The sequence below is a fragment of the Electrona antarctica genome (assembly GCF_951216825.1).
Source record: "Electrona antarctica genome assembly, chromosome: 3".
NCBI lineage: Eukaryota > Metazoa > Chordata > Actinopteri > Myctophiformes > Myctophidae > Electrona > Electrona antarctica.
In genome coordinates this window covers 41,053,699-41,067,174 of record NC_136808.1, presented here as the reverse complement: position 1 = coordinate 41,067,174, position 13,476 = coordinate 41,053,699, and the positions used below count along the sequence as shown (strand labels likewise).

The following is a 13,476-nucleotide window of genomic DNA, read 5'->3' as shown; positions in this document are numbered from 1 at the left end:
CCCACCCCATCTCTCCAGGTTCCTATCAATTCCGGCCTCAAATTGGAAGTGACAGGCCACTCAGGCAGAGGTGTACGCCTGCCACCATCAGCGGTCGTGGAGCCCGAGCTTCCAGGCTGTCACTCTGATTACACATCAGTGGGGATGTGGGGGTGAGTGGGTGGGGGGGGGCGGGGTGGTTATGGGGGTCCATGGGGGATAACGGGAAGGGGAGAGGGTGGTAGTGGGGGAGTGGGAAAAGGAGATGTCCAGCCAGCTGGAAGACAGACCACTAAAGACACATCTGGGCTGTCCTGCCGGCTAACATCTGCCAGAGCACAAGCCACCTGTCCTTCCTGCAGTCCTCTGATGGCTGCTGCCGCCCGCCACCAAAACCAATCTATCTGTCACTGGAGCTCTCTCTCCCTCTCTCCCTCCTTCCACCACTAATGACTGTAGGCTGTGGCTCTCATCTTTATTTTTCCAACTCTTTCTCACTCCCCGTCTCTCCTTTCCATCTCCCTCTCTCACTCTCTGTCTTAAGTCGTTACTGTTCACTTGCTCTCGTTCCCTCAAAAATAGAACAGACCCCCCCCCCCCCTCTCTCTCTCTTCCTCCTTCTATTCATTCCTATCTCCCTTCCTCTGCATCTCCCCCCTCTGTGCTTACTACTACTGGCAGCACAAGTCATTTACCAATACTTTCCATGCTTGTGGCAGCTCATTACGCAGATAGAGCTACCTGTCTGTCCCCCCTGTGTACCAAACAGCGCATCAAAAGAAGTGTCAGTGCTCAGTGGTGGGCAAGCTAGCTGATAGGAAGCGTTAAATTGCATCAATGTTTATTTTTTTCTGTCTTGCCAGTTATCTTGCACAGCAATAAACTAAAAACATGTTTACTTATAAAGTGCTTTTTTCCCTCTCTCCTCTCCTTCTCTCCCTGTGCAGGCGTGAAGCTCGGGGGCACCCCGCGGCAGTCCAGAGAGGTGAGTGTTTGCTCCATTTATCCCCCCAAAACAAACATGTGTGCCAACAGTAACACCCCTTATCAGTTTACACAGGGGTTCCCAAAATTTCCATGCCAAGGACCACCAAATAGTGGGGATATATTTAAAGAAAGTGTGAACTGTGAAAAAAGAAATTAGCCGATCTACAAGCTCACAATGTGGCGCGTTGTGATGCGTTGTGAGTTCGATCTGCTATACGTTCGCATTATAATGTTCCTTTTTCCCTCTTCTTTACAATTGGCTCCCCTGGCAGGCCCCACTTTGAAAAGCTGCATGTGTGCCTTATCAGTTTTAACAGTCACTGATACAGTCCCCAGTCAGACTGCTACCCCTCAGCCCAGGCTGATAGCATCAGTGTGCAGAGAGAGGCCAAGCCTTCCCATCGTATAGACTCAGCATGCCCAGAGATACAGGCGGACTAATGGCCACGGTCAAACGCCAGCCTCGCCCTTAGTCTTTCCACATCCCTGGAAAGGAAAGGGCATGGAGGCATGGCGTGTGGGGGAGGAAGGCCTGTTTGTAGGATTAAATACTGCGTTTCTGCCTGGCATCGGTGATGCAGCGTCTGAAGGATGGAAGAGGGAGAGAGAGGTGGGGAGGGGAGCAAAAGCATCACTCTAAAGGCTCACGCATACTCCCGTTTTTACTAGGTGATAACCTAATTCACCACGGTGGTTGGGAAAACTACAACATGACATCACTGAGCCGCGGTGGAAAGCGACTCACTGCCCACCTCTCTGTTTTTACTAACCACCGCGGTGGTTAGGTTATCCCAACTTAAAACCATATATTTTCAAAGTAGGGGCCCAGTTTAACCACTTTCACCTAGCGTCTCGATTGTGGGCATGTCATTAGTGTAACAAAATTAATAAAAAAAGATTCAAACATCGCAAAGCACTTTGGCTATTTTTGCTATTTTGGGGATTTCTAAAAAGCCATTTTCGGAACACAGTGGCTGCAGCCAGAGGCTATAGCTATTTCAGGGTCCTTGGCATGGAAAGGTTTGGGAACCCAAGCGCTACAGCTACACTCTCTGCCAAGAGGCCACGAACTCGGTTGCTACAGTATGTCAGGCACGTCTCCAAGCCGACCCTAGATCACTCGTCTGCTCTGTGAGAATGTACAAATGGAACCAAATGGGACCCTTACAGTAGTAGCTTACGTTTTCGTTTTCGTGGACCCCCGAATATTTTTCATATATATATATATATATATAGATATATATATATAGATATATATATAGATATGGCCATAGACATATGGCCATAGACCCCCATCTGAAAAGTGCCAGGGACCATCAAGGAAGAGAAAGAAGATCTGCACACTAGTTTATCGAGCTCCGAGATGTTCTTTCTCTTCCTTGATGTTTGCCTTGATGCCTGACATCCAGCACCTGGCCTAAATATAGGCATTGAGATGTGCACACAATCTTCTCTGTGATTTGTGCCAGGGACCCCCAGTAGATAAGACCCTCAGAAATAGCAGATGTATAAGCTCATTTAGCTGATATTTTCGTATAAAATATGGATAAAGTGGTTAAAATTATTGTGATTGCTGTATTAACACATTTGTCCAGGGACCCCCTGGACCTTCACCCCTAAGGACCCCTGTGGGTCCACGGGCCCCACTTTGAGATGCACCGCCTTACGAGTCCCTTTGGTTCCATGTTGTACCCTCTCATAGTTAACTGTCACCGAGGCGTTTACAATGTAGATTGCCGTCCCGGAGAAGATAAGAATCGTATCAAATGTGAGTCTGTGGCCTCAATGCAGATCAACCTGGGGGATTAAAAAAGGGCTTGATAATGACCGATTTAATAGAAGGGAGGATGGGAGGATGAGCCAAGATTCATGATGGTCTCATCACCTCGCCTGTTGTAAAACTGAAATTATACATCCAGTCCATTGGCTTTATTACACGATTAGGACTTCTAATTGAAATAAAATGTCACAATACACAGTGGCCCTGGGTGTCATCCGACGGCTATCAGGCAGTAGATGATTCTAATTTAGATTTTCCCATTAAGTGTTTATAATACATTTATATGGTATTACAGCTCCAGTTTATGGATGGGTCGTGGGTGTCATTGTGCGCAGTGCGTGACATTTCAGTTAGAAGCACAAGCAGAGTTCCAGTTTCAATCAGCAAGAGCTGATTTAAGGCAAAGACAAACACTGCCACCAAGTGGTCTGTTCATGCATTGCGGACCATCTGTCTGGACGTGCTGAATTACAGAGAATCGGGTGAATGGGTCCACCCTAACCAAGGACCTATAACCAAGGACACAATTCATTTGTACAATGAAGGAATACAGTCTAAAAGAAAAAAATAACATAATAGTTATATCTGTCTGTCTGTCTGCTGTCCGGGAACCCCCAGGGGTCCTTGGGCAGTTGGGGTTAAAATATGTTAATACAGCACACTCATTTTAACCACTTTATCCATGTATACGTTGGCTATTCAAAAATAACGTTATCTACAAGTTCACAGTGTGGCAAAAAGCTTGGACATCTGCAGTTTTTGAATAAAATTAAAAAAATCTTGATAGTACTGGAACATTTATAAATTAGTATTGGAACGTTTTGAATATTTTTTATATTTTTGGGGGGGTCCTTGGCACAAAACCTTTTCCGACGGGGTCCGCGGCCAATTCCATAATCACATGAGAACCACTGATCTACTGTATCTCTGTGTGTGCATGTCTGTTTAACGTTGTATGGTTTGTGCTCCAGACGCTATGCACTCAGGACAGAGAGGGCCCCAGGCCTCACCCAGAGGAGGGCCAGCTGAGAGCAGCAGAGGGCCTGCACAGCCCCATCCCTCCCATGCAGTTCCCGGACTTCGAGAGGAGCAGACGGCAGACGGCCACTCCCGGGTCTCGAGAGCACGACATGGGCTCCCTCCATGTCACCAAGCGCCACAGGAAGCTGCTGAAGACCAGCCCCATGTTGCTACAGCCGTCCAGCAACAACAACAACAACAACGCGTCTTCGTCTGTGGTTTCCTCTTCCTCCTCCTCTGCCTCGGGCTCCCTCCCGCCGGAAAGCTGGAGCAGACTCTCGGGCGCCCTGGAGGCGCGACAGCAGCTGATGAAGGAGATGTGCGCCAAGTACAAGAGCAGCATCTCCCGGACCATCACGCAGCACCACGTGGCCAACATCTTCGTGGAGGACAAATACAAGCTGTTGTACTGCCAGGTGCCCAAGGCGGGCTGCTCCAACTGGAAGAGGACCCTGATGGTGCTGGCAGGCCAGGCGCCCGACACCCGGAGCATCAAGCACGACACGGTCCACTATGGCAACCACCTCAAGAGGCTGGACGGCTTCGACCGCGACAGCATCATGCACCGCCTGGAGACCTACGCCAAGGTGGTGTTCGTCCGTGAGCCGCTGGAGAGGCTGGTGTCGGCCTACCGGGACAAGTTCGAGAACCCCAACAACTACTACCATTCGCTGTTCGGGAAGCCCATCATCTCCAAGTACAGGGCGAACGCGTCCCGGACGGCCCTCAGCACGGGCAGCGGCGTCACGTTCCAGGAATTTGTGCGCTACCTGCTGGACGTGCACCGGCCCGTGGGCATGGACATTCACTGGGAGCCCGCCAACCAGCTGTGCAACCCCTGCCTGCTGGACTACAACTTCATCGGCAAGTTTGAGAACATGGAGGAGGAGTCCAACTTCCTCCTGAGACGGACTGGGGCGCCACGCAACCTCACGCTGCCAAATTTCAAGGATAGGAACCCTGGCGCTGAGCGGACCTCTGTGCGCCTCACGCAGAAATACTTTGCACAGGTCAGCGCGTGGGAGCGCCAGCGGATCTACGACTTTTACTACATGGACTATCTGATGTTTAATTACTCCAAGCCTTTTAAAGATTTATACTAAACTGACTGAAGACTTTTCTTCAATTAAAAATCAACATTCCTCCATATTTACACCTCATGTCAACCATTCTAACCTGCACAGTACAGAGAGAAATACATAAAATCATAGGAATATATTTTGAAAGGCTAATTATGTCCAAGTATCTAGTCACAAAATGAGGTCCAAGTAAAGTATCTATTGTGAATTGTGTGGCGTGTTGAAGGGAAGCAAGTTTCCCTATATAGTCAGTGTGGAAAATGAGACACTAAATTTGAGATTGTGCCGAGGTCAAACGATCAATCAATTAATGGAATGCATCAGCCACTATGGTTGGCAGACTATTAGGTAATGTTGGAATCTAACAGTCACCTTCCTTTCCAACACAAAATGACCGATTATGGTTCCGTTGTAACACTGTAATACTTTCCTAAAATGTAATGTGCCTGTTGTTGATCCCCACATTGATTACATGGCAAGGTAATGTTGAAATGATTTAATTGTATGCCCCTAAATAGGCTTTATACCATGTTCCAACAGTAGGTGCAAATATAGTCATGTACAATCTACAGTATGTCTATATAATGTTACATACATATACATCAAATGGCCCAGGCCACTGATATTTTTAACAAATTGGATAAACAGCATTTTGTAAATGTGAAAACGTGCATCAACTATTTGAACCGTGGCTGGCATCAATATACCTCAATGTATCAGTGCATACTAAAACATAAATCCATGTGGTTTCAGTCTGCATATACTATAGTAACCTAATGAAGACACTATGTGTGTGTTTAAGTGTGAAGTGCTGCCCAGCTTGAATTTGTATTGCACTCAGTAGCCTTTTGTACCTCCAGATGTCCATAATTCAGTAGACATCTGGATACAGATTACTTGATGCTAGCAGGCTTCCTTTAGGCTTGTTGGCATTACAATCATTCCTTCTCGCTGTACTCTTTTTACAACGAAAAAAGAAATGGGAGACAGTCAGGTACAGTATATGACTAACATCATGACAGATTAACAAAACAAAAAAAATAGATAGTTTGCTTATAAAGTGATTATTACCCTATTTGTGTTTTTCCTCTCAAAAAGGACAAAGCCCTAGTTTTCCATGTTGATCTATTGAATCAGAAACCGTAAGTTCATCTGACCATCAGTTAACAAAAGCTATAGACTTGTCATACCCCATTACTCTTTATATATATCATAACCACCACACAGCACTGTCTTTTGCGCTTTTTCTGACACTGATGTGTAAAACTGTACTGTACATTGGGCATTCAGATGATATATTATATATTTTTCTATGTATTTCTATATGGCTATATCCAGTGATTCATTAATTGTTGATGTCATCAATTGAGTAATACCATGAGAGTATACGAACAAGAATTTTGTTAAAAAATGAGATAGCCATCATTTGAAAACAAAATCAAATAATGTACTTTAAAGATGATTGACAAAAGGGGGAGCTGCAGAGATGGTGTAGATAAACTTCACTTGGCCTTCTTTATCACAATGGCTAATAACAACATATACCCTCATAGCCTAATTCATACTTTCCACTGCCATGTCACACTTCAATGTATGAATCAAGAAAGCTATAGTATCTCCATTCACACTCACTCACAGAACCTCATTTAAATCATTTTAGATTTTAGCTTTTAGATGTACCTGTGCACTTGTACATCTGTGCTCGCGGGCACACACACACACACACACACACACACACACACACACACACACACACACACACACACACACACACACACACACACACACACACACACACACACACACACGTGCGCGCACGCACACACACACACGCACCTCTGAACAGGGTTCCTTTGTGAACAACTTAACAAGACTGTATCTTTCTATTTTTCTCAGCAATCAATAAGATGACACATAACCATTAGAACTATTAACTCCCATATAGATTTTGAGCAAACACAATTATGGTAGTATTCAGTTTGCTTTCACAGTGTCGGCCAGGTGGGAGTGGAGCTTCAAAGACAAAAATAATGCACATCCTCCTCAGTCTTTGGTGCTGAGCCAAAATGCAAACAGCAGAATCATGAAAACACCAAGGTGGCTCGCAGATGCCTTCTAACAGTTTTCTGAATAAACAGAACTCAAAGTGGTTCTCAACTATTTCATGACAAATTATATGCATTTCAATCTTTTTATTGAAAGTGATTTAAAACCGAGCCCAATACCCTTGTGAAGGCAAAGGTTGAGTGGAGTTTACTACAAAAGCAAAGTGGTACAGTGGTGGAAAAGGTACTGTAAGTAAAAGTACAAATACTGCAATGTAGAAATACTCAAATAAAAGTCCAGAATTCAAAATTTACTTGAGTAAAAGTACAAAGGTGTTGGCATCAAAATGTACTCAAAAGTACAAAAGTAAAAGTAGGCTACATTATACAGAATGTCCCATTTCACAAAAGTTTTCAAAAACATGAAAATAGCAGATCGGCCATTTTCAAATGGCCGAAATGTATATAGGGCTGAAGTGTATGTTTTTTAATAATAATCTAAATCTACAAAGTAACTAGTATCTAAAGTTTCAAATAATTGTAGTGGAGTAAAAGTACAATATTTTGATCTGAGATGTAGTAGAGTAGAAGTAAAAGTACTGAAATTCGAAATGCTCTTCACCACTGCTATTATAGCCACGCAAGCAAATGGTTTTGTAGAGTGGTGTATTATTTCCAATGGCGGATATCTCACATTGTAATGAAACTCCTCATATAATCAATATTTCATTCAACCTATTATTATTTTATTTTTTTCAAATGAACATATAATGCATATTATGGTATGATATTATGGTCATGATTTTTGACGGTATACTATGCTTTAAAGTGATGGCTATTCTATGAAAACTATCAGTGTAGTGCGTTGGCTTTGCAAAAGAACAATATACTGTATTCCTTGTTCAGGAGATGTTGAGAGTTCAAACTCTCACCACAAAAAGCTCTCGCATAATTACAGTTAGAGCTGTCACTATCATGACATTTCACTTGACGATTAATTGTCACAAACGATTGCGCTTAACGATTTAATTGTGTTTTTGTCATTGAACATTGGAACACATCCATAGAAAATACACTTCTATTTGGCTTTGAGGCTTCATAAAAAAACTTGTTGACATATTTAATAACTTTCCACTTTCAAATGTTTTAAAACAATAGTGGAGCTTACGTTGTGTAAGCTTGTAGAACGGCTATTTCCACCATTTTCTTATATTTGAAAATGTATGGACATTTTTCAACATGGGAACAATGTTGACGATTATGCAAACTATGGGATTATCTCAAATAATTGCTATTAGGCGATTATGTAATAATTGTGACAGACCTTGCATGTTTGCTGCCCTACAAAGCCAAAGAGCAGTAACTACATCACTACAGTACAGTAGTGAAACTGAGAAGAAATATTAACGGACTACAATGTTTATCTCCTGTCATGTTACTCGTACAGAAGTCGATAAGTGTATTATTTAGCAGTATTTATGGGTAGTTTGCTGATGACATATAAACCCTGATCACAAACTTTGATCTTTTAAAATCATGTAGCTGCTGCCGTTTGCCCCTGTATGAGTGTTGCTCGTATGCAGTACATCCTCGGTGTTCATTTAACTCCCAAGAGACCCTTACAGGTCCATTTGTACACATCTGAGTTAAATCAAGACTAATGGATTTTTACGATGTACAAAACACTCCACCCCCCCACTCCCTGCTAATTGAAGTCTATCGTTGGTATATGGAAAGTACAAAGATATATCAGAAAAATATACACATAAATATATTTATGGTAACAAGTGAATGTATAACTGTTTTATTATTGGTGCAAAAGTGTATAAAATACGATCTCAAGCCCTTTGCCTTATTTCACACTGCCAATCAAATGGTGTATTTCAGGAAGACATTCTTCAGGTGGTTGATTTTCTTTCTGATGAGTGTCTAACAAATAAATTGTCTTTAGCATTTTTCCATGTGCGTCTTTAATTTCTCAGATGTTTATTGGAAGTTTGCCTGTGATCCAGTGCTTTTTACTGTTATTCCAACTCATGAGAATACTGATAACATGTTTATTTGAAAGGAATACTGCATACAAAACAGTGTTTGATTTAGTCTTAGTCTTCTGAATAACACACCATTTAGTCCTATTTAATCTTCTGAAGAAATCTTAGTCTTTTATAGTCTTAGTCAACAAAATGAACACTGTGCAAAGGTTTAAGGCACTTTAGATGTTTCACAATAACATTGGTTATTTTAGCATGTTGATAGGATTCCTTCTTTTCGCAAGCTCCTTACCCCTTGGCTTTAACCCTGGCCGGAACTCTGGGCTTCAATCCCGGGTGTTGCTGTACATGATGAGCACAGCAACATCATTCATTTACAAGGTGGTGATCCTGCATCAGCAAAGTCTCTCAGACACTAGACAGACAGAATACCAGCGAACTTTAACCATATTTTATACTTTGTCGATTCAAGAATAGCAGGGAAAATAGTTTTGGAAATATTGAATATATAATTCAAATATTTGCCTCTAGAGGTCCCTAGCACAAAATAGATGCCAAATACATATCAATTTGGGGATAGGCCTACTTGACATGATACAACAAGCTGACCAACGCCGTACAGTAGTGCCCCACGCCAAAACTCGAAAAATATAAATCAGGCTTTATTAGCTTCAATTTGAAGATATCCCACAGCGCCATTAGCAAAGAAAGGCACCTCAAAGCAGGTTTGGGGCTAGCTCTGGTCCAAAGCCTACTACTGCTTCTATGATTCTGCCCTGCAGTATAAGGCTATGGGACTTTCGGTTTTAAATCTCAAATCGAAATCAGACCAAATGGAAATCTCACAAACGTTTGACCTACTCACCAATACAAAGACAGGTTGTGTCAATAGAAAGCCTACTTTCCTTAGTGGACGCACTCTGAGCCCCCCACCACACGTATAAACGGTACTTTTTGGCCAAAAGGGGATTTTGTTTCCACCGGAAAAAAAATACTTTTAGTTACTCCAATGCGCCCTCTACCGATATTGCCCAGAGAACTGCCTCATAGAGAATATTTAAATCCCTTTCTGGCCAAAAAGTACCGTTTATACGTGTGGTGGGGGGCTCAGAGTGCGTCCACTAAGGAAAGTAGGCTTTCTAATGACACCACCCGCCTTTGTTTTGGTGAGTAGCAAAAACGTTCTTTTAAAATACGCTAAAGAGGAGAGGCTGGTCTGATTTCGATTTGAGATTTAAAACCGAAAGTCCCATAGCCTTATACTGCAGGGCAGAATCGTAGAAGCAGTAGAAGGCTATGGACCAGAGCTAGTTTGGGGCTAGATTTCTGCAAATGGAGATGGGGATTTGGTCAGAATTTGTTGTCTCTTCTTATTGTACAGACTGATTCGTATGCATTATGCATGACCATCAGGGAAGCATGTGATCAATCCCAAACTCATCCATTTCAGAACTTAAGCCCTTCCGTGCCACATTCATTATGTGTCATGTGTCATGTCATCATTGGTGCTATCTCACATGAATTACCTTACATTTGCATAAATTCAGCCTTGTAGAATAATACTAGTGGAGAAGAGATGCAGTAGAACTTAAAGACAAGGCATTTTATGCTTGGTTGCGCTTGGGTGTTGCACTCTGAAAATAGCAGATCTACAACTACAAGCTCACAATGCATCACAGCGTTGTGATGTGAGCTTGTAGATTGGCTATTTTCAGCATGCAACCAAGTGTCAAATCAGCCATTAAGATGCCATCAAGGCCCGCCAAAATACATTTTTGTTGACAAAATAAACTGTATATTTAGTCGACTAAAATCATATATTTAGTCGACTAAAACTATACTAAAACATTTCAGATAACTAAAATGTGACTAAAACTAAATGGAATTTTATTCCAAAGACAGAAATTGCTGTAAAAATCAACACTGCTGTATATCAAGGTGGTCTTCCCTGTACTCTTACAGGGAAGACACTTTCACATATCAAAATGGCATTTATTTTTGGTTCCAACTAATGGATCACCCTCCATATGATTGCATCTTACACCGGTTATGTCTTTCTTGCATTTGATGCAGTTTTAGGATCACAAATTCTATAATACCATGATGAGTATAATCTAATGAATCTTGTTTAAAAAAAAATGATATTTATTCATCATTATTCATTTGCTTATACAAGCATTACTGACAGAAATCAAATCAAACTAGAAAAGTGTGGACCTTTCAGACATTAAACCCGTAAGGGCAGTAGAGCTGCCCTTACGCCCCGTCCGTTCCTCCACTCCTCTTGATTATTTTTTCCATGTTTATTTATATTAATTTCAATAACATTTATTTTGTTTAGTTCAACTCTTTTCCCCCTACATTTAAATGTATCCTTCATGGTTAGCTACTCCCTGATGTTCAATAAAAAGACATTTCAAAGACAAAAAGTTACCGGTATATGCGTAAATACACTTATAAGAATTTTGTCCGTTTTAGAAGCATTGGTACGGTGTAGGGAGGGAGTTGGCTCAGAACAGTGTGTTTTAGAAGCATTCGTACGGTGTAGGGAGGGAGTTGGCTCAGAACAGTGCGTTTTAGAAGCATTGGTACGGTGTAGGGAGGGAGTTGGCTCAGAACAGTGTGTTTCTGGCATAATAATAATTGCACACACACTCCCTGGATGCCAACAACGAACCTCTGCCCCAAATATTCCTCAACGGCCTGTTATAGCGCCACCATGAGGCCGATTTAGGCAAAACACATTTCTGTAGATAACTCGTACACATTTTATCTATACATCACACAATTCGGTATACACTATTCCATAGTCATGTGATCAACACGGATCTGCACAATTTCCCATCTTCCATCCTGATTGGCTATAGGCTTCCAAAGCTCAAATGATTAGTCCATTTCGAACAAAAGGCCACAAATCACAAACAGTGTCTAATTTCCATGAAATTATACACACACATTTCCACTAGGCCGAGGACGACATGCCACTATTTTTTTCCCAAATCAGCCTCACGGTGGCACTATAACAGGCCAATTCCTGTTGTAGGAGCCATTATGATGGTGCTATATTATTGGTTAGGTTGGTATATTATTTTTGAACACTTGGTGGCGGGCTTTAGATTTGACAGCACTGGGTGTGTATTTAGAGGGTCACTCAGGTGCACTAATCAGATCAGATAGGACACAGGACATGGTGGGAGCACACCGTTTCTTACCAGCAGCAACAGAACAGAGACAGACAAACTTCAACAATAACATCACTGGTATGTTCATGATTAAAACTGCTCACTTCTGCTCAATAAATACAACAAAACTGGACCTAAGACTGGACATTCATCTTTCATGTTTCTGTTAGTACTCTGCGTAGGATCACTCCCATCACCTGTGAAGTAACGTGCAAATATACATTGGAAGGGAAGGATTGCCGTTACATTCAAGTAAGAAACGACGCTCTACGAGTGAAAAGGACATCAAAAGAGCCACAAATGGACAGACATATTGTTTGTTTCACTGCCAACACCGATTGACAGGTGATTGGACACACCTGCAGCTCTATTGGGGTGAGTTGGTTTGGAAGCTGGCTTTGAATCAATGAGCAAACATGTCTAGTGGTGATGGAGATGCTCAGCCACAAGATGGTGACATTACACAGGATCCTGAAAAGGAAAAGAGTGTTAAACACAACTCTAAAGACTTTAAGTTATTTGAAAGGATAAGAGGCTTGAGTATTGGAAAGGCTACCAGCTTAAGAAAAGCTTTGAAAGAGCTTATGAAATCAAATGACAATTTCAATGAAGTAGAACAGAATTTGGATGAATTAATTGGTGTATGTGGTGAAGCAAAAGGAGGCCATGCATCATTGATGGTTTTACCAATGCCAGACGATGAACTTGAAAGACAAAAGCAGTGGTTTGACCCAACAATGTGTGTATTCAATGATTTCATACAAAGTGTACGATGCTGGCTATCTGAAAATGAACCACACATGCACGTCTCTGTTGAAAGGGAATCACAAATGCATGTCATTGCTGAAAGTGAAAGGTTGAGTGATGTGGATGCTGATGATATTGGACCCCATGACAGTGTATCAAATGTTTCAAAGTCCATACACAAATCCACTGCATCAAAAGCATCAACATCTTCATCTGCTCGCATTATGGCCCAGGCTGAAAAGGCAGCTCTCATGGAGCAGGTTGCTGGCTTACAGCAGAAACATCAAATTGAAGCACAAGAAGAACAGCTCAGAATGCAACAGGAAAAGTTGAGAAGAGAAAAAGAGCAGTTGGAAATGAAGACTCAGCTGGCAGCAGCCAATGCAAAAGCCCATGTTCTGGAGACGATGAGCTCAAGGAGCAGTTCAAGAGCGTCAAATAGAACGAACTCGGATGTGCAAAAAGGGGCTGCTGCTCAAAAGGAAAAGTCTACATTACACCCAAATACAAACGCATACTTACCTGGTCAAACTCAAAACAAAGGAAATGTGTCAAAGGAAACAAAGCCTCCCTCCCAGCCACAGGTTGTGAGGCCAAAACAAACCATTTATGAAAAATCTGCCAAAGCGCATTATACAACTCCTCTGACTCAATACTCTCTCCCCA

The 13,476-nt window shown here is 42.2% G+C and overlaps 1 protein-coding gene across 1 annotated transcript in view; it reads left to right on the top strand.

Moving 5' to 3' along the window:
• The window catches only part of chst8 (carbohydrate (N-acetylgalactosamine 4-0) sulfotransferase 8), a gene marked incomplete at both ends in the record, with an annotated part of 223,852 nt that extends 218,983 nt beyond the window's left edge, over positions 1-4,869 (top strand). The window contains 2 exons of the mRNA XM_079496470.1: positions 927-964; positions 3,718-4,869. Coding sequence (XP_079352596.1) covers positions 927-964; positions 3,718-4,869 — 1,190 coding nt within the window. The remainder of the gene's footprint in view (positions 1-926; positions 965-3,717) is intronic.
• Positions 4,870-13,476: the final 8,607 nt, after the last annotated feature.